The following is a 19,745-nucleotide window of genomic DNA, read 5'->3' as shown; positions in this document are numbered from 1 at the left end:
GACTGATATAAAGTAAAGAAATAAATAATCATAGTACAAAAAGGTTAGAATAAAAAATGAAAATATTAATCAAATAAACAACAAGTAAAAAGAAAATAAATTCAAGATGTGTGCGGTGTGTACGTATTTTCTGTTTGTAGTTAGTCAATGTATAAGTACACGTATCTACATGCACTGTAATCTATTTATCCATCAAAATTACTATTTATTTAGCGGTCAGTGACGTAAGTGTCATGAAGGGCAACGGGAGCTACACGGACCGAATTAAACGGCGCACAGTAGGCGGGACTTACTGTTGATTGACAGGTCCGTGAACAAATGGGACTGCAGAGACTGCCGCTGTTGTGGAAACCGTTAACCAATGACAATCAACAGGGGGAGCAACAGCCTCACCGTGGTAAATGTAAACGGTAGGAGCTGTCAACATGGGTTTGTTAGTCTCTTAGAGACAGTTGCTGATGAATAACTGTCTCTTTTTATCAGCTAACGTTACATTAAAATGCTATTCTGACATCAGCTTACAGGGGGGAATTGTAAACATAATGATTTTGTCAAGGACAGGGCATATTTTTGCAATGTCAGTCCCTGAAATCAACCACACGTGAAACAGCGAGTACATTAAACGTTTGGTTTTAGTATCATTAGTATCTTATATTATGCTGCCACTGCCGTCCATATATCGTGGGATATGGAGAGCTGCTGTCCACACACTTAGGACAAGGTTTGTTGCTAAATATCTGTTTTCTAATCACTATTTATGAAACTGCCCCTTTTGTCGTTTTCCTTGTGGTAGACAGTAGTGGAAGAAGTACTCAGAACCATTACTTAAGTAAAAGTACCAACACAACAATGTAAAAATACTCACTTACAAGTAAAAGTCCAGTATGAAAAATCATACTGAAGCAAAAGTACCTGTTTTACCAGCAAAATGTACTTGTAGTATTAAAGTAAAAGTACTAATTTCGTCCTTCTGACTGATATAACGTATGACATTATATTATTAATACTGAAGCATCAGTGTTAGAGCAGCATGTTACTGTTGTAGCTGCTGGAAGTGGAGCTTGTTTGAACTACTTTATATACAGGTAGCTAGTTTAGTCCAGTGGTTCCCAACCTAGGGGTCGGGCCCCTCCAAAGGGTTACCAGACAAATCTGAGGGGTCATGAGATGATTAATGGGAGAGAAAAGATGACAAAACGAAGTTCTGATACACAAATCTGTTTTCAGTTTTTGGACTTTTTCTTTAATCTTTGATTTTTGATGAAATATTGGATCATTTGAACATTTATTGAAATGAAACCATGTGAGAAGTTTAGAGGAAGAATCACTATTTAGTGGAGCTGTTAACAACTCATAGACATCTGAGATGTGACCCCGACTACACACTGCTTTTTGTAAGATGTCAAAAGCCAAAAAGGTTGGAAACCTCTGGTTTCATATTTAACAATGTGTTGTATTTTAAAAGCTCGTTATATTATCCATTGTGTCAAATCTTTATCTGAAAAATAACTAAAGCTGTCAAATAAATGTAGTGGAGTAGAAAGTACAATATTTCCCTCTGAAATGTAGTTCACTGAAACTGTGCCAAGTAAATGTACTTGGTTACTTTCCACGGCTGGTAGTAGATTAATACAGAAATACGAACACTGTAGAAATGAAATATTGCCATTTAGCTTGTTTCAAAGGTGATTTCATGTATGTTTCAATACATATGGCACCCCAAAACAGACAAAAGGCAGTAAAAGATTATCAGATCAAAAACATGATGAAACACATCAATAAATAATACTGTTAGTTAAATAATACGGATGGGATGTAAGAAGAAATATCTTTATACTTTTCTTTAAACTTCAGTTTGTTATTAAATGAGAAACGCTTTTTATATTTTCCTTTTTACCACCAACAAATTTTATTAAATTATTTTCAACTCCATAGTTTTCCTGTGATTTTGGTCTTGGCACATATTTAATAATTTATTTTTTCCCTTTTTTCTCAATGTAAATATAAAGGTTTATATTTCATAATACACTCGATTTTTTATTCTAACAGTATTATTTGTTGACATACCCTACTATATTTTTGATTTGATAACCTTCACTTCCCTTTGTCAGTTTCAGGGCTCTATAATATAAGGATTGTCATTATATAATACAACTTATAGCATGCCTATATAGATAAGTAACCAACATATTAGACCCTATATTAGACTTAAATAATCTAATATATTATTAGAGGTTACATTGTGTCTCACTATTTTCTTTTCCCCAGCAGAGGAAATCCATTCAGCAGACACCTGGGCACCTGTGATGGAGTCCCAGCTGGACTGGTGGATGCTGAAACCATCTTTGCCTTGTCATCAGGCCATGGCAGGTGTGGGGTGGCCGTGGTACGGGTCAGTGGTCCCGCCTCAGTTACAGCCCTCAGGTGCATGGCCGGGCTAACACGTAGCCTGCCTTCTCCTCGCACCGCCCTGTTACGGAGCATCACAGATCCCCAATCCAAAGAAGTGCTGGACCGAGGACTTGTCCTCTGGTTCCCAGGTGTGCTCACTTGGACCACACACACATTTAATCTCTTCACCTTTCATCTGTGCTTTTTTAAGGATGGATGGATGATACAGTACAATATAGGATAATGCTGATGAATAGAGTGTTTTAAGTGACTTTTTCTCATATCAAAATTTGTGTTACATTATATCTCCATGTGTTAAGGACATACATGGATATTCAAGCACTTTCAAGTCTATGCGAGTGGATTTTTATGCCATACTGATGTAAAAGTGACACACCAAACCCTAAGTACTTAGAAAAAATACAAACCATCTTGCAAGACGGCACTGAGTGCCTGAGTGAGTGAGTGAGCAACTATTATTTCATTATCAATTAACCAGTCGTTCACAAAAAATAGTGAAGAATTAGAAGTTCTAGGAGACCAAGGTGACTTTTTGGGACTTTCTGTTTGTTTTGTCAAAACAGCATTTCAAAACACAAATCAAATTTAACATAATAAACTGCAAATCCTCATATCTGATCAACTGTAGTGAATGTTTGGCATTTTTGCATGATAAACGATCAAAAGGATTATTGATTATCAGAATTGCTTTTTCTAATCTTCTTTTAATCAGTTTATCGATTAATGAACTAATTTTTTCAGTAGTATTTAGAATCCTTTGGTGTAAGGTGATGCCAGAACAGCATGCTTGCTAAATATTGATGTTAATTTCCGTCTCTCATGTTAAGAATATTTAGATCAATCATCTTTCACTGCCTGTTGAAGCCCGATAAGCCAAAGCTGATGTGTTTTATGTCATCACAGTATTATGTCTTCACCCTTGTAAACATGAAAGTATTTCTTGGATTTTGCTCCTTCTACATATTTAAATGACTAAAGAACATTCGTCCTGTTGTTTCTCTTGTGTTCTTGTCATCAGCTCCTCACAGTTTCACAGGAGAGGACAGCGTAGAGTTCCACATCCACGGCGGCCCCGCTGTCATTACTGCTGTCTTACAGGCTCTGGGTAACATCCAGTTGTCATTATGAATATGATAATTATGTGTTATACAACTTGATATAATGCAGTATAACACACATACAACACCATGTGATGTACAGTCAATGTTGTTTTAACATTTTTCTCAATGTTTGTGCCCATTCTATTTGATTCTATTCACAGCCTCGACTCCTCAAGCTTTAAGCCTGCATAAATATTCTAAACACAGTATGTGGTCGAGTTATGTGACTGTCCATCAGTGTGACTTAAAAGGAAAAACTGACACACATATTCCTATTTCAAAGATACTTATAATATGGGCCTTGGCAGGCATGTCAATCCCACCGTGACCAACAAATACATGTTATACTGCAGTTCTCAAATTGGCCTTCTAGAGGGCAGTATTGTATAAATCTGAAATGGTTCACAGTTCAAGGTTATCACCAGTTAATATAAGGTTATCATTAATCATGAATAGTGAGATAAGAAAATAGTACAGTGCATTTATAAGACATTTTTGAATAATTCTTGATTTTTAAAACTGAATAAAAGGTAGTCACACTATTGGAAAGATGATAACTAGTCAGTAGCTTGTTAAACAGAATATTTTACTCCAGTAAACAGATTGTGATCTTATTTGGCTGAATGGTTTTGTGCTTACTGTTGTCTCCTCCAGATGAGATTTAGAAAACTGTTGTGAAAACAATGAAAATGTAACTTCTTTAACCTGCACAGTTGTCTGTTGAACCCTGAGTGACACATTGACTCTGTGTTTGATCCTCTCTGGTTTGTGTGTGTGTGTGTGTGTGTGTGTGTGTGTGTGTGTGTGTGTGTGTGTGTGTGTGTGTATTGTGTGCATGATGCATACCAACCACCCGACTCATACATTTTTTCATGTTTGTATGCTGTGTGTGTGTTTGTTTCTCAGGAAGCGTGCCTGGCATGAGGCCTGCTGAAGCTGGAGAGTTCACGCGGAGGGCCTTTCAAGCAGGGAAGCTTGGCCTGACAGAGGTAGGTCAAGAAGAGCATGTACAAACAAATCTCTGCAGATTTGTATCATATTTTTGATTAATTATACAGGACAAATATGGAAAAAACAAGTTAAGATATGAACAGGGATTTCAAGTTCATATAATGTCAACATTGAATTTTTTTTACATATTTTACCCTTTGTACATTTCTTTCATTGGGTTGTCAAAAATTTCTGCATAAATGCAGCTGTGGTCCCCCAAGATGGTAAATTCTGGCTGAGAGAAATGGTGTTTGTTCTGTTTTTTTCACCAATGAGCAGCCAAGTATGCAGCCACAAACAGTAATACAGGTCTATTCAGGATTGTCTGTCTACTGTGTATGACATGACATCATGATTTAAAGTAAATTTTAGCATTATAAATTGAGTTTTTATTTATCAGTCGGCAATGCAAATGTATTTTTACAGTTTAATTTCTACAGTATAACAGAATTGCCCCTGAAAATGATCAAAATGTTTTGTAAAATCAGAACAAGAAAGCAAAATTCTTCCTGAGAGAAGAAGCTAATTTCTTATCCCAGTAAGATATGAGATACGATAAACTTTACTGCCCCTAAAAATAATTTTTCTTGTCAAGAACATAAAAACAGTCTAATGAGCATCATAAATCGTACACACAGCAGCATCACATGCTTATAAAGCCATATAACTGGTTCTGTAAATAACACGTTTGGAGGGGCTTTATAAAGATAGATATTGCAATATAAAAATGTTTCTTTTGTACTGGTTCTTATTTATAATAATGCTCCTTGAAGGTTGAGGGGCTTGGGGATCTGATTCATGCTGAGACAGAGGCCCAGAGGAGGCAGGCTCTCCGGCAGATGTCAGGAGAACTGGGACGCCTCTATCAGGACTGGACTCACAAACTGAAACGGGTAGGTTGTCCTGTAGATAGTGGTGGTGTACACAGTGGTTTTCTCCATAATAAACAGATAGTAGACATGCAAACAGATAGATGTTTTCATTAGACTTGGAGCTGTGAGCTTAAAGGTAAAAAAAAGTGTAGTACTGCATGTGTGGCAAGAACTGAAGAGTCTGGCTTCAAATCAGGTTTTGAGCGCTTTTCTCACATTGTGGTTTTGTCGTTGTCTCTGATGCTACAATATGGAACTGACTTTCTTTTTTAATTTTTCTATATGATGCAAAACTATGTTTTATTGATGTTTGGTGTGCGATTTTTCCCCAGCCTTTTGAACATTTATGTGGTTTTGTCTCTACTGTAGAAACTGTGATTAGTTGGATGTTACATTTCTGCTTCTCAGACACTTCTAGTCAAAAAAATGTACATTTGCCTTTTGGAATCAGACTTTGCTCTGGACTTAAACTCATCTCAACCACCTTTGGACCTGGTCTTGACTCATAATCTACTAGATATGGTCTTTGAATCATATCTCAGGTGAACAGGTAGCAACCGTTTTTGTGTTTTGTCTTGACAGCAGAAACAAGCTGAACTCCTCCTTCTCCTTGGAGACACATTGTCCATGTTCATGATGTCTAACATTTCTCTGGAAACAGTGTTATTTACAGTGACGGGAAAAAGCCCGTCTGTACTGTGCTGTAGGTTGGGCCTCAGTAGTTTCACACCCAAAACAATGCTGTCTGTTGTTTTTCTTTGGTATCTCGCAATGGCTTTTGCAGCACACTGTTGATGGATTAACTAATAGGAATTGGAGGCTTCCTGTTTTCATTTGGCTGTTGTACCTACCCATTGTGTTTGTCTTTTTAATACTTAGAATCCCAATATTAATTTTTATGATCCATTTTATGGGGTGCTCCTGTGGTTTAGGGGTCAAGATGTCAACCATGAACTGCAGAGTCCCTGGTTCAAGTCTGGCTGGGAACCGTTTCTTGTCATCTCTCTAATAAAGATATTTATCTTGCATCCTATTTAGCACTGGAAACACACAACACACCAAACACATTCGAAGGAAGAAAAGGAATAAATTGGACATAATGTCACTTCACATAGAGAAACCTGTCCGGTTTTCTAAAATACTGATACTTATTCTTGCAGGTATACTAATATATCATTATCAATTGCCAATATTATCAATATACTTTTAAATATAATTTCAAACACATTATGGTGTTACTACCACTGCCATTATTCCTAGTTTGAAACTAATTCAAGTCTTTTTTAAAATACATAATTTATCATATAATTCCAGTAAACTTGAATAAAAATAGTATATTTCCCAGCAGATAAGAGCACAGTTTTGTACGACCGTAATATCTGATTCATATTAGTGTTGATCTACTGAAGGACCACATTGTTTTGATTTGTTAATACAGTTTATATGTCGTTGTTGTTGTTTTTACTATTATGTGATAACTGATGTGGCTGAAAGGATGAGGTCAATGACCTCAACACTTCCTCTGGTCAGCACTCTGACTCTCTGTCAAAAAGCTTTGTGATGATTACACAGAACTAGGTGTTCTGTGTATTCTGCTCCGTCCTGGCATCAGAATCACGGTCAAAGCTACTGAGAGTCAGTGACCTTGTTAATTTGGACTTTCCTGAGGAAAGCAACTCATGCGCAGTTCCACCATCACTCAAGTGACACCCATTCAATGTTGTTTCTTCTGAACAGCTGGCTTAGCATTGTTTGGAAGGATTAAACAGCGTAATGCCAAGTACAGCTGTTGTTCGTCTGTCACTCAAGACTGGCACACAAACAAGACATGAATATATTCTATGCAGCAGTATTGTCTTTCTTATCTAAACAGTATCCTGTATACCGCATATATAAATAGTTATATGAAAGCTGATCCACTCTTGAAGATAAGATATATTAGAGTGGAGGAAGAATCAGTTCAACTGTAAAATTCACATTACTGTACAATAGTTGAGTACAGGGGTTAGTGACTGTTGTTGAAAGCTAGTGATCTGACCAGGACGTAGGGTTCTTTTCACACCACCTGATACTTGAGCAAGCTGTCAAAGAAGTTCAGAAACTTCATGCAGTTGAGCTTGAACTTCTCTGGGAGAGAACATAGCAACTTTTTTCAGTGTTGCAGCTATCCAAGGTCACGTTTGTATTTTGTTTTAAGTTTTTTGCATGCAAGTTGTTAGCATACGGTCTCACAATTATTAATGAGACTTCCAGATAATAAGCTACAGGCGCTTATTACAATGATATGGTGGTATATGTGGTCTGGCTTATTTCTGAGTTCTTTTTTCACACCATGTTATGGCAGGTCAGAGCAGCAGGTCACTGAACACAGATGAACGCTTCATGGCTGCGAGCCAAACCCTCCTTTTCTGTGGTATGTTTTGGAGAATGACCAGCGATACTTTGGCACCAGGTCTGACCAACAAGTCCAGGTGTTCTCCCTTGAGAAACTTTGTTGAGCTGCTTGTCTACAGCTCTTTTAGGAAGATTCCTGGAAGCAATTAAAAGGTGCTTTTATTTTGGACGAAGCTTTCTTGGAATCCAGTTAATCAGAAGTATACCATCTGCATGATGCTTTGGGTCATACCCTGATTTGACACCTAAACAATGCAACTTTTTTAACTGTTGGCTTCCCACTTTTGTGAATGGATTAAAGTATGGGGATTTCATGCTTCCTGTTTTCGTGCAGCTATACTACTATTGTGTTTATGTTCTGCAGTGTCAATCAAGATACTGATCGGTGATGTGGTGGAAATACAATAGCTTTTCTTCTCCTGAACTCCGAGTTAAAGTGAATTTCAAAAGTGTGGCAATGATGTAAATGGAAGAAGGTCAGAGGAAGTAGTATTTATATACACCAGATAGACACACTGTATACAATTATAGTTGAACACTATTTAAAAAAACAGAATAAAAGCAGAAAAGAATACTGAAAACGTTATTTTTTATGCCTCCGTGCTGGCAATAGCCATGGTCAGAGGCATTATGTTTTCCAGTTGTTTGTCTGTCTGTCCGTCTGTCCCATCCTTGTGAATGCGATATCTCAGGCACGCCTTGAGGGAATTTCTTTAAATTTGGCACAAATATCCACTTGGACTCAAGGATCAACTGATATGAATTTGGAGGTCAAAGGTCAAGGTCACTGTGACCTCACAAAACACGTTTTTGACCATAACTCAAGAAATCATGTGCTAATTATGACAGTGTCTAATAGGATAAAAGTGATGACATTTTATACCCAAAAGGTCAAAGGTCAACTTCACTGTGACATCATATTGTTCTGCAAAAACACTCGCCATTATTCAATGCCATAACTCAGGCACAGAAGGAGAGATTGTGACTGTATTTCACTTTTGGTCAGATACTGAATTGGTGACACTAATCTTGGGTTCACGCCTTGAAACTGTGGTGATCGTGTAGATCTTCTGTGCTGCCGGGTGAAAGATGCGTGTGAAGTGTCCACGTTTTAGAATTTGTAGCTTCTTTGCAGCAACATGCATATCTGAAGCTTTGTCTACTGTCATGGCTACAACTCAGAATCAGCTTTATTGACCAAGCATGTGAACACATACAAGCAAAATACACTTAATACCTTTTGTTTAATTCCTTCAAAGTCTTCACTACAAATATTATATGGGTCTGGACAGACAAGGATGTAAACTGCAACTTTACCGGTTGGCGGAGGCATACAACCACAAGGACGAATTTCTAGTTGACCCGCGCTAGAGGGTGCTGCTAGGTGTGGTGCTTTTTTGCTCCAGATAAATAAAGACTTGTGTTTTGTGTCCTGACTGGTTTATGTTTTGAACATTCAATGAATTCGTTACAGTAGCCTTCATTTTTATTATGCACAAGTATCACCAGCAACATGGTAATATGGTTGAACCAGCTACGGCAGCAGCAAGATATACTGCCTGTTTACTGTCGCTGGCATTTTCTGTGCTACTCACCTTTTAACATTTCAACATACAAATAAACTTGACAGTATCACTAGAGAACAATTTTAAAAAATGCATTTTGATGCAAGTCGCACTGAAGCGAGTATGAGGCTTTAGCAGTCTGGGTTCGACAAATCAAGAGGGTATCTTCCATAGTTACAGTGTTTTTAGTACTTTTTTCCTTTTTGTGTTACAATCTCTGTGCCATGGCATTTTTGCACGGAGCAAGGACTGTGGGTTCTTGTCTCCCGTGTCTTACAGTGAAACTGAACAGATCTCTTTGTGGTTGAAATGGAGAGGAGGAACAATTTTAGTGACTAACAATGCTTTTAATGTACATATAGGCATGTGGGTATTTATTTTAAGATTGATTTCAGTGTGTTAGTTAACTGGTTTAAGTAAAACCTGCATTTCATCCTCTTCCCTTCTCTCCGCTCTGTTTTGCGCTGTCTCACAGTGTCTCGCCCATGTGGAGGCCTTCATAGACTTCAGTGAGGATGAGCTCATTGAGGATGGGATCTTAAACCAAGGTATGTATGCAAAAAAAAAAAATCACAGCACAGTCATTCTTGGGGCTTCAGAGGGAGGTGTGGGGTTCTGTTTCTTTCTAAGGAGAGAGGAGTCAGGCTGGCTTTCCTGTTTGGATCTTCAACTGGCCATCGTGCGCGTTTGCTGCAGTGTAGGGAGAAGCCATAGACATCAAACTGCTTAAAAAACAATTTCCTTTTAGGAAGTGTGGAGAGAAGGCCAGGGGGACAGTAGAGGCATTCGTCTTGCCTTCAAAGCCAACCTGCCATGTCACTCACAGGAATAGTACTATCAGTAGCACCGTCTGCAGCCCAACTGTGCTTTCTATGCACAGGTTTCCCATTCTCACAGTGCATGCGAAGGTGAGTGTGTGTGTGTGTATGTATGTGTGAGGGATGTCCCCCTTGAGTCTGTCGCCTGCTGTCTGGCACTGGCAGAGCTCTTTAGAAGCCTCAGATGTTGTGAAGTTCCGACACAATAAACCCTGGGAACTATTTGTTTGTTTTGGTGGCATGGAATGTTGGCTCACGCCTCGGAGGCAAGCTGCAAGTAAATAATAGACCTGTTTCCAAAAATAGAAAAGCTGGCATAAATACTTTCCATCGCCACCTGCAAACATACAGATAATGACAGGACAAGTTATCTCAAGTTGGGTGTATTAATGTGCTCGATTCAGGTTCACCAGAAATGAACATTTTTCACTCTAAGAAAAATGATGTACAGTGCATTCAGACAGTATTCAGACCCCTTCGCTTTTTTCACATTTTGTTATGTTGCAGTCTTATGCAGTTGTTTAAATTCATTTTTTGCCCTTATCAGTCTACACTCAATACCCTATAATGACAAAGTGAAAACAAAATTTAAAAAATTTTGGCAAATTAATTAAAAAGGAGATGTTTCTGCACCTTGATTGGAGTCCACTTGTGGTAAATTCAATTGATTGGACATGATTTGGAAACCTGTCTATATAAGGTCTCACAGCTGACAATGCATATCAGAGCAAAAACCAAACCATGAGGTCGAAGGAACTGCCTGCAGAGCTTAGAAGCAGGATTGCGTTGAGACACAGATCTGAGGAAGGCTACAAAAAATTCTGCTGCATTGACGGTTCCCAACAGCACAGAGGCCTCCATAATTCTTATATGGAAGAAGTTTGGAACAACCAGGACTCCTCCTAGAGCTGGCCGCCCGGCCAAACTGAGCAATCAGGGATGAAGGGCCTTGGTAAAAGAGGTGACGAGGAACCTAATGGTCACTCTGGCTGAGCTCCAGAGATCCTGTGTGGAGATGGGAGAAACGTCTAGAAGGACAACCATCACTGCAACACTCCACCGATCTGGGTTTTACGGCAGAGCGGCCAGACGGAAGCCTCTCCTCAATGACAGACACAGGAAAACCTGCTTGGAGTTTGCGAAAAATCACCCAAAGGACTCTCAGACTGTGAGAAACAAGATTCTCTGGTCTGATGACACCAAGATCGAACTTTTTGGCCTCAATTCTAAGTATCATTTCTGGAGGAAATCAGGCAGCGCTCGTCACCTGCCCAATACCATCCTAACGGTGAAACATGGTGGTGGCAGCATCATGCTGTGGGGGTGTTTTTCAGCGGCAGGGACTAGGGGAGTGGTCAGGGTGGAGGGAGAGCTGAACGGAGCGAAGTACAGAGATATCCTTAATAAAAACCTGGTCCAGGAGTGTTCGGGACCTCAGACTGGGCCGAAAGTTCACCTTCCAACGGGACAATGACCCTAAGCACACAGCCAAGACAACGCAGGAGTGAATGACCTTGAGTGACCCAGTCACAGCCCTGACTTGAACCCAATCAAACATCTCTGGAGAGACCTGAAAATGGCTGTCCACCGATGGTCCCCATCCAACCTGACAGAGTGACAGAGATTGAGAGGATCTGCAGAAAGGCAGAAAATCCCCAAATCCAGGTGTGCAAAGCTTGTTGCATCATACCCAAGAAGACTTGATGCTGTAATCGCTGCCAAAGGTGCTTCAATTAAGTACTGAGTAAAGGGTCTGAATCCTTATGTCAATGTGATATTTCAGTTTTTCCTTTTTAATATAATATTTTTGTTTTTTGTTTGATTTGATAGAGATGGATATCATGGACACATACTAATCATAAAAGTTTATTGTTAAGGCAAAAAAAGGACTAGAAAAGTATTTAATTTGAATTTAATGAATTTCTTTGTTTGCTGATGATTTTGTTTGTCTTGTTTTCTTAATTATATATATTTTTACTTTTAACATGTTTTAAATAAAAATTGAATAAAATTTGCCCAAATTTCTAAAATTCTGTCATCACTTTGTTTTAAGTGTAGATTTGATGAGTGGAAAAAATTAATTTAAACTATTTTAGCGAAAGGCTGCAACATAAAAAAATTTGAAAAAAGTGACGAGGTCTGAATACTTTATGAATGCACTGAATTGTTGAAGCATCATATTGTAAAAATTTCCCCGTCTGTCATATGCGGAAAGAGACAGGCCATGACCTATTTTTCGTCCAGACAAAAGATGTCAGACACCGGAGGACAGGGTCTTTTTTCCTTCAAAGGACAAAAATTCCTTTTACAAGGTCACGAAAGTGAAGTTAAACATGAAACCTTCGTCACGTCCTTTTCCCTCCTCTGTCTCTCTCTCCCTGTCACCGCCACAGTGGACGGTTCATTGTATGATCTGCAAACAGAGATGGAGCGACACCTAAAAGATGAGAGGAGGGGCGAGCGGCTACGCAGCGGAGTCCAGGTGGTCATCGCTGGAGCTACTAATGCAGGGAAAAGTAGCCTCCTGAACACACTCTGTAAGAGAACCAAGAAAACCCACACACACACTCCATGAAGGGATTAAGATTAGAACGTGACATACTATCTTCTAAATGCAGACTTAAGGACTTAAGTGTTGAATCATGCTGCTGTCAGTCACGAAGGAGAAGAAGGTAGAATCAGTCATAAATAAGCAGCATGATTTAAAAAATGTTTTGAAATGTGCATTCATTAAAATGCAAACACTGTGCTCTGTGCACAGAAAGTGAGAAAAAAAATCAAACATCCTTGCCAAGACAGGATTTTGTGGAGAAGACGAATCTAGAAACAAGCAGCAGTCTGACTCTGAAATCAGGCAGTGTGAAAGTTGTCATGGGGATTAGTGTTGTACGCTTTGACCCTCAGCTCCAACATTCAGGGTTTGGTTTAACTTTGTTTAAAAAAATAGCTGAAGTTTCATTTTGAGCAGAAGTTTTTTCTTGTTTCCCTAAAATCAAAAGTAAACATCACAAAAGTTGAGCGTGAATTTTTTGACCTTGGAAATAGTGGTTTGACACGATAAAGGTAACTTAAGGTCCATTTATTAGCTTTTTTCTTTCAACCACATCTTGCAGTCTTCATTAGCAAAAGCAGTTTGCAAGCTTTGATTATTTTGTAAAACAAGCACAAGTTATTTTATTTGCTTAAATGTTACAGTTGCTAACCTTTTCATCTAAAAATCAGAATGTGAGGCGTATTATCTTAATCTACTTTCATAGCACAGGAACGCAATCTTAGTCTTTTAAATCTGGTCAGGCATTTGAGACACAGTCTGCAATAATTTGCAATTGATAGTGAAGCAATGACAGTTAATAATGACATGTGTATATACAGTAAATAAATATAGTAAATATAGAAATAAACATTCTATATTTAACACATTTCACACGTAATGTTGTAGCGTCTCAATTTTCTCACTCCCAGGCAGTTCCTAAAACCCTTGTTGTTTATGCTGTAAAGTTATATTTGTTTAGAATATTGTATCCTGAAATCATTTAGGATCATTTTATATAAACTACTCAGAGTGAAGGCTTGGCAGGGGCCCCTCACAGCTTCCTATCGGAATAACAGGAGTATTTGTCAAACTTAAGATAAAATCCTGTTATCATTTCCTCTCCTGATAAGTCTACCCAATGACGTGAGCTCACCCAGTGTGCACTGACAAGTAATAATGAGGTGTTTGGATTGAATAAATAAAGAATAATCAGTTATTTAACATAGGAAAATCTTTAAAAAAAGAACAAAAACATGAGGAAGGGGGATTGTTTTCTCTCTGTTTTGAGATTTTGACGCCAGCTTTTAGAAAATTATTAAAACAAAGGAAAATGTACAAAATTATTTTGATGATGACTTTTTTTAGATTAATTCTGCAACTTTGGGCTCACTTTTGATTTTGTGATTTCCATATTTTTTTTCTTGTCAACAAATTCATATAAGAACCAATGATGAATTGATCCTACTAACATGTATTGTCCGTGTAGCCAATGGCTAATATAGTGGAGCTCATTCCTCTGTGCCGTCGACCTCCATCGTTGTCCAAAAACCATTAAAACACATTTGTGAGTCACACTGTTGCCTCAGGAGACATATTCACTAGAGCACCAAATCTCCTGCTAAAAATAGGCCCCAACAAATGTACTATTTAATCCTGTTTGAGTAACATTTTCAAAAACTGGTGCCCAGCAGTTTAGGAACAAATGGGCTTCGGGCTGAGAGCCATAGACAGGTTAGGTAAGCTGGAAAGTACTGAAAGACGGACAAACACACTGTTGGTTTCAATCTTTTCATGGAATTTGTTGACGAAGAAGAAAAATATAGAATATCACTAGCTTTATCCTCTAACTTTTAACCTTTTTTAAATCCAGGCCAGAGACCTGCAGCCATTGTGTCTCCCATTGCTGGGACCACCAGGGACGTAGTGGAGACAGCACTGGACATCGGTGGCTTCCCTGTCCTCTTGAGTGACACAGCCGGCCTCAGAGACAGCCCGGACGTGGTGGAGAGAGAGGGGGTCCGCCGGGCTCGGGAAAGGTAGCAGAACATTTACTGCTCATGTGCTGCTCATTTGTCCATAATGTGAGACAGACAAACTAGCCCTGAGATGGATGCTGCACTTGCTGCTGAACAAAGAAAGGAAGAAATAAGTCATTCCTTTCCCCTGTTCATATGTAATTTAATGTAATGTCTGTGTAACCTCCTGAGTTTATATTATTGCTGACAATTGTATTTATAACTATTGCACAGTTATAAATACATGGAACAAACACCCTGAGGAGGTTATGCAATGAAGTTGTAGAGTATTTACCTCAAGTAGTGTGATGTAAATGACATGGCCATTCACTGACAGCCGCTTCCACTGTTTACACGGAGGAAGAATAGTAATACTTGTTGGAGTCGTCATCACTATTTTGTCATATACAAACAAGCTAACAGACAGAACAATGGACGCTCGCACACACACACACTGTTCAATCAACTTTTATACACATGCATGTACACATGACATGACATGTTTTATCACATATGGGTACTTTGTGTTTCACTATACAGTATGTTAATTTACATGCCAAAAAAAGATGAAGTGTTTCCCCAGTACTTGTGTTCTTGGCAGGGGGGGATAGCATCTGACACAGTAATTAGGCTTTAAATCACATTGAAACTGCTACCAGTAACATTTGTTAAATGGTAGAAGACGAAACCTTTTCAATGGGAAAACGTGCTGTTTGTTGCTGTTTGTTTGTTGCTGTTTTTCGTTTGAAAAACAACATAAACATGAATCTCTTAAGATTTGTTTCGTAACTAGTAAAAACAGATGAAAGACAAATGGAAAGAAAACCTAACTGCACAAATACAATTTTCAGCGCAAACACTCATCCTTTATGGATTGTGTAAGTTAGTTGGGTGACCTGGTGGCTCTATAGGAAGCGTGGGCAGTTTGTCTTCTATAGGGAACTTTCTGTGCAGGGAGCAGGTCAGAGGCTCGTGACCCAGGTCACTAGAGGAAGGACGTGGCGAGTACAAGCATCCGCTGCTGCTGCTGCTACCTCACAGTGAGACCCGAGGCAAAGCAGTGGCTTTGTGCTGGTGGCAACATCAACCTCAGTATTTAAAGTGAATAATATTTAGATTAATTCATCTTTTAAAAATGACTTAAATACCAAAATTAGAGACCAGGGAACCACGCTTCTGCCCTGAGGCATCATATCAGCGTACATTTGCAGCTGCTACAGTAACCAGAAATTTTATTTTGTGGAATAACACAGTATTTCTCACAACTTTACTTAATATTGTAATAATGCAAAATGCTATCAAGTAGAAAATGTACCTGAGTAACCAGAAAATCTTAGTGGACTCTTTTACAGCCACCTTTGAAATCATTTTGTCTTGATCAATATGGAGAATCAATATGGTCTCTGGGAAAAAAAATCAATAATGTGTATATTATGGCCAAAAGGTATTTGTTATTTTACGTGATATTGATATGATATTAGTGCATCTCTCAGTTCAAGGTTTGCCTACAGTGTAAAGATTAAGATTAAAAAAGTATTCTGCATTAAAAATAAAAAGTCTGAATAATGAATTGCTTTGTTTTCTGCAGGGTGGAGCAGGCAGATCTGACTCTGGTGGTTGTGGACTGTGCTCACCTCCCCCCTGATGCCCAGCAAGCTGCAGCTTTCCTGGAGGAACACCTGAGGAGCGTCCTGCCCTCACAGGAGCAGCGTCAGACAGGTATCATAGCTAGACCTCGTCTTCTTCTTCTGCTGGACTACTAGTGAGACTTTCAACTTAATTTTGAAGGATTATGTGCAGTGGGACAGTAAAAGAGTTTTTATCATTATCACTTTGGCATTTCTTATTAAAAATTCCCCTTCTCTACGTATCACAGCTTTTCCTGTAGACAGGTGCCTCCTGGTGCTGAATAAGACGGACCTGCTGCCTGAGGAACAGAGGAAAACATTGGACAGGGAGCTGAGACAGATCTCTGGACTCCCTCCTGTCTGTCTGGTCTCCTGCCACACTAACGAAGGACTGCATGACTTCCTCACAGTGCTACACAGCAGTGTCAAGACTCTGTGAGTTCCTATAATATATTAAATTTTGTTGTGCCAGGGCGACGATGCATGAGAAAGATTAATTTCTTGTTTCTTCTGTGGGACGTGTGATGATTTTATAAGAACCAAAATTAATATTAGCATGGATACATCTTAAAGGAATACGCTTAGGTTTTTAAACAGATTAAACTAAAGCCATAAAGTGTAAATTAGCGAGAGTCAGGTTAGCTGTTTCCCCCTGCTTCCAGTCTTTATGCTTAGCTAACCGACTGCTGTCTCAAGTTTCATATTACACAGGCAGATATAATAGCGGTATCAGTCTTCTCATCTTTGTTTGGGCAAGTTTGGTCAACATAATGTTTTTAAATGTGCTCAATGAATAAATTTGACTTGAGAGTTGCCAAAGTCAGAAATAAAAAAGGAACCAAACTACAATATGTTTGTGCTGCAAATTGATTGTTTTAATCAGATTTTTTTTTCACCCATGTGCTTTTTTTCATAGAGTTTTAGTATAAAAACACATAATAATGAGTGTTTTATTTCCCTGTACTCTGACTTCCTCTCTAGGTGTGGCGACCCTCTGTCTGGTGCCCCCACCCTGACCCAGGCTCGTCACAGGGCCCACCTGCAGCAGTGTGTTGCGGCCCTGGCTCAGTACCAACGATATCGCGACACCGACCTCGCTCTGGCAGCCGAGGGTGTCCGGTTGGCCCTCACCAGCCTGGGCAGGATCACTGGACGGGTCGGAGCAGAGGAGATCCTGGATATCATCTTCAAAGACTTCTGCATTGGGAAATAGTCAGATGAGTAGCAGCAAAAACATGAAGCACATGTAATAATAGCCCGCTCAGAGAGGAAGGCCGCATTCTCATATAGTCCCAGAGTACCAGTAGAGAAAATGAGACAAAAGGGGCACAGCTTCGGCATTATGCCAGGCTTCGAGGCACAGCGAGAGTAAGAAGAATGAAATTCATGTTCTTGGCTGCAGAATCACTCCGCTCCCAAGACAATGTTTGTTTTTTGTTAATACACTGAAAATAGTCGAGCGTGATGACAGGTGCCTCAGAGGCCTCATTTATGCTGGACAAGTGTTTGGAAAGTCTTGAGTCGTAGTTATTAAAAATAGATTTTGAAGGCCTTTGATAGGGGAATATTAGGCTCTTGGGTCACATCTTAACAGCCAAAGTAAATTTTGTGCTGCAAAATAAAGCCAGCTGCAGAACTCTGCAAGGTCATGGATACAAAGTTTGTTTGTACAGCAAGACAATGAAGAATTTGTTCTTAGGAGCAGGTATAATTTCAGCTGTATTCCTTTGTGTGTGTGTTTCTCCAGGTTGTTCTCTTTGTGAAATCTGTTATTATTTTTAGGTAAAGTATTTATGGGTATTTTTGGCTTTAATTGAGACAGAGGAGAGAGAGATGAGGGATGATGTGCAACAAATGTCCCTGGATAGTCTTGAACCATGGATGGTACAATTACATGGTTAGCGTCTGAAACCCCTTGGCTACCCCTAGATGCCCCTTTGCATGATTTATCTGACTTTGACGCAGTAGACATAGGTAGTGACTATTTGCTGCAACTTACATTGCAGCTTACTTGAAAATCAACTAAATTAAAAGAGTAGTTTGACATTTTTTGACCCTGTCTTTCCAAGAATAATATGAGAAAAACGATACCACTGGGACTTCCATTCAATATGAAGTTGTGTGAGTGTTTTCTTTATCGCGAGGTTACCAGGCAACCACCTTCGACTTCAGGAAGTCATTGGCTGAGCCAAGAAATAGTTTGGCACGCAACGCCCTGTAAGACCACAACTTGTCATTTTTACACTTCATTTTTTGAATGGATTGAAAAAACAAAACATAACATGTTAAGTGAACTTTAGAGGTGCGGGCGGGCAGATTCTGTTACCTCAGGACAGAGTCAAGCTAGTTGTTTCAGTCTTTATGCTCAGGTAAGCTAACCAGCTGCGGCCAGACACGAGAGTGGTATCGTTCTTTTCATCTAACTCTCAGCAAGACAATTAATAATCATATTTCCCAAAATATCGAACTATTTCTTTAACATGTGAATTCTCCTTTAACATGTTGACAGTTAATTCACATATATGGGATCTTTGATATGGACTAAAAGTGATAATGTGCGTTTTTGGAACAAATCTTTTTTTTTTTCTTGTAAATCAAACAGATATAAGGCAGACAATTGTTTGTCTCGTGTGCAATGTACTATAGATTTTAGTCATTATCATGCATTGGTTTGTTACTGTAAGTCTTTCTTTTTTTTTTTGCACTTTTCCACATTTGCTTTTATAATTCCAAATGAAAGTTCACATAACAATACACCTTCACATCATATGCTGCCATACAAATGCCCAATGCACTTGCAAGAATTTCTTAACTTGCCAAACCCTGTACTTCACGTGTGATAGTACCCTCATCACTTGAAATGTATGAATGTGTTTTTCAAAAGCTTACTCGTCCTTACAAAGATTGAATTGACATTTAAATTGTTGTCTCACCGTAGCTGTCATTAAATTAAGTACAAATTGTGAAGGCTTTTGTTTTCTGGTGTGTTTCATTGGTCCACCTCTCAGCATAAAGCACAAATAGACATACAGTATGTAAAGAAAGTCAGACCGACCCAACTCCCTTCTCTGCTCTGTGGGAAAGAGACATTTTTGGAGGCGATGCTCTATGTGGCCTTTGTTCCCCTGTCAGTCTGGCCTTGATCAAATATTTATGTTTCCTTGTTGAACTCCTCACCCTTTTTTCCCGGTTGGTTTCTTCTCTCCCAGTCTCTGACGACATTTGCCCCGTTGTACACCAACATAACTGCCTGTCTTCTCCGTCTTTTTGTCTCTCTCCTCGCTGTTTCTGCTACCTGACCTTTCCTCTTTCCGTACTGCTCTGTCAGCCTTTTAGTCCTCTTTCATGTTCTCCTTGATTAATTACAGCAGAGGGGGGAGTTTAAGCTAAAAGTGGGACTTGCTGTCATACAAATCAG

At 39.0% G+C, this 19,745-nt stretch overlaps 1 protein-coding gene across 2 annotated transcripts; it reads left to right on the top strand.

Moving 5' to 3' along the window:
* The first annotated feature begins 364 nt into the window (after positions 1-364).
* gtpbp3 (GTP binding protein 3, mitochondrial) lies at positions 365-19,294 on the top strand. 2 transcript variants are annotated; one of them, XM_067596517.1, is made up of 11 exons: positions 365-721; positions 2,272-2,540; positions 3,431-3,517; positions 4,419-4,501; positions 5,276-5,395; positions 9,809-9,881; positions 12,545-12,688; positions 14,555-14,720; positions 16,288-16,418; positions 16,576-16,762; positions 17,309-19,294. In XM_067596517.1, the coding sequence occupies exons 1-11, from the start codon at positions 657-659 to the stop codon at positions 17,538-17,540; spliced, it is 1,557 nt and encodes a 518-aa protein (XP_067452618.1). In that variant the 5' UTR covers positions 365-656; the 3' UTR covers positions 17,541-19,294. The 2 variants fall into 2 exon arrangements, with proteins under 2 accessions (XP_067452618.1, XP_067452617.1); XM_067596516.1 differs by having other exon boundaries at positions 2,269-2,540.
* The last annotated feature ends 451 nt before the right edge of the window (positions 19,295-19,745 follow it).

The sequence above is a fragment of the Thunnus thynnus genome, chromosome 8 (assembly GCF_963924715.1).
Source record: "Thunnus thynnus chromosome 8, fThuThy2.1, whole genome shotgun sequence".
In the NCBI taxonomy this organism is placed as follows: Eukaryota; Metazoa; Chordata; class Actinopteri; order Scombriformes; family Scombridae; genus Thunnus; species Thunnus thynnus.
This window is presented reverse-complemented; position numbering and strand designations above follow the sequence as displayed.

Bases quoted from the DNA above. Each gene is read 5' to 3' on its own strand.
- gtpbp3 (XM_067596516.1), top strand. From the start codon at position 657: ATGCTGCCACTGCCGTCCATATATCGTGGGATATGGAGAGCTGCTGTC. The intron at 722-2,268 runs GTTTGTTGCTAA...TCTTTTCCCCAG, and splicing joins GTCCACACACTTAGGACAAG to CAGAGGAAATCCATTCAGCA. The intron at 4,502-5,275 runs GTAGGTCAAGAA...TGCTCCTTGAAG, and splicing joins GGAAGCTTGGCCTGACAGAG to GTTGAGGGGCTTGGGGATCT.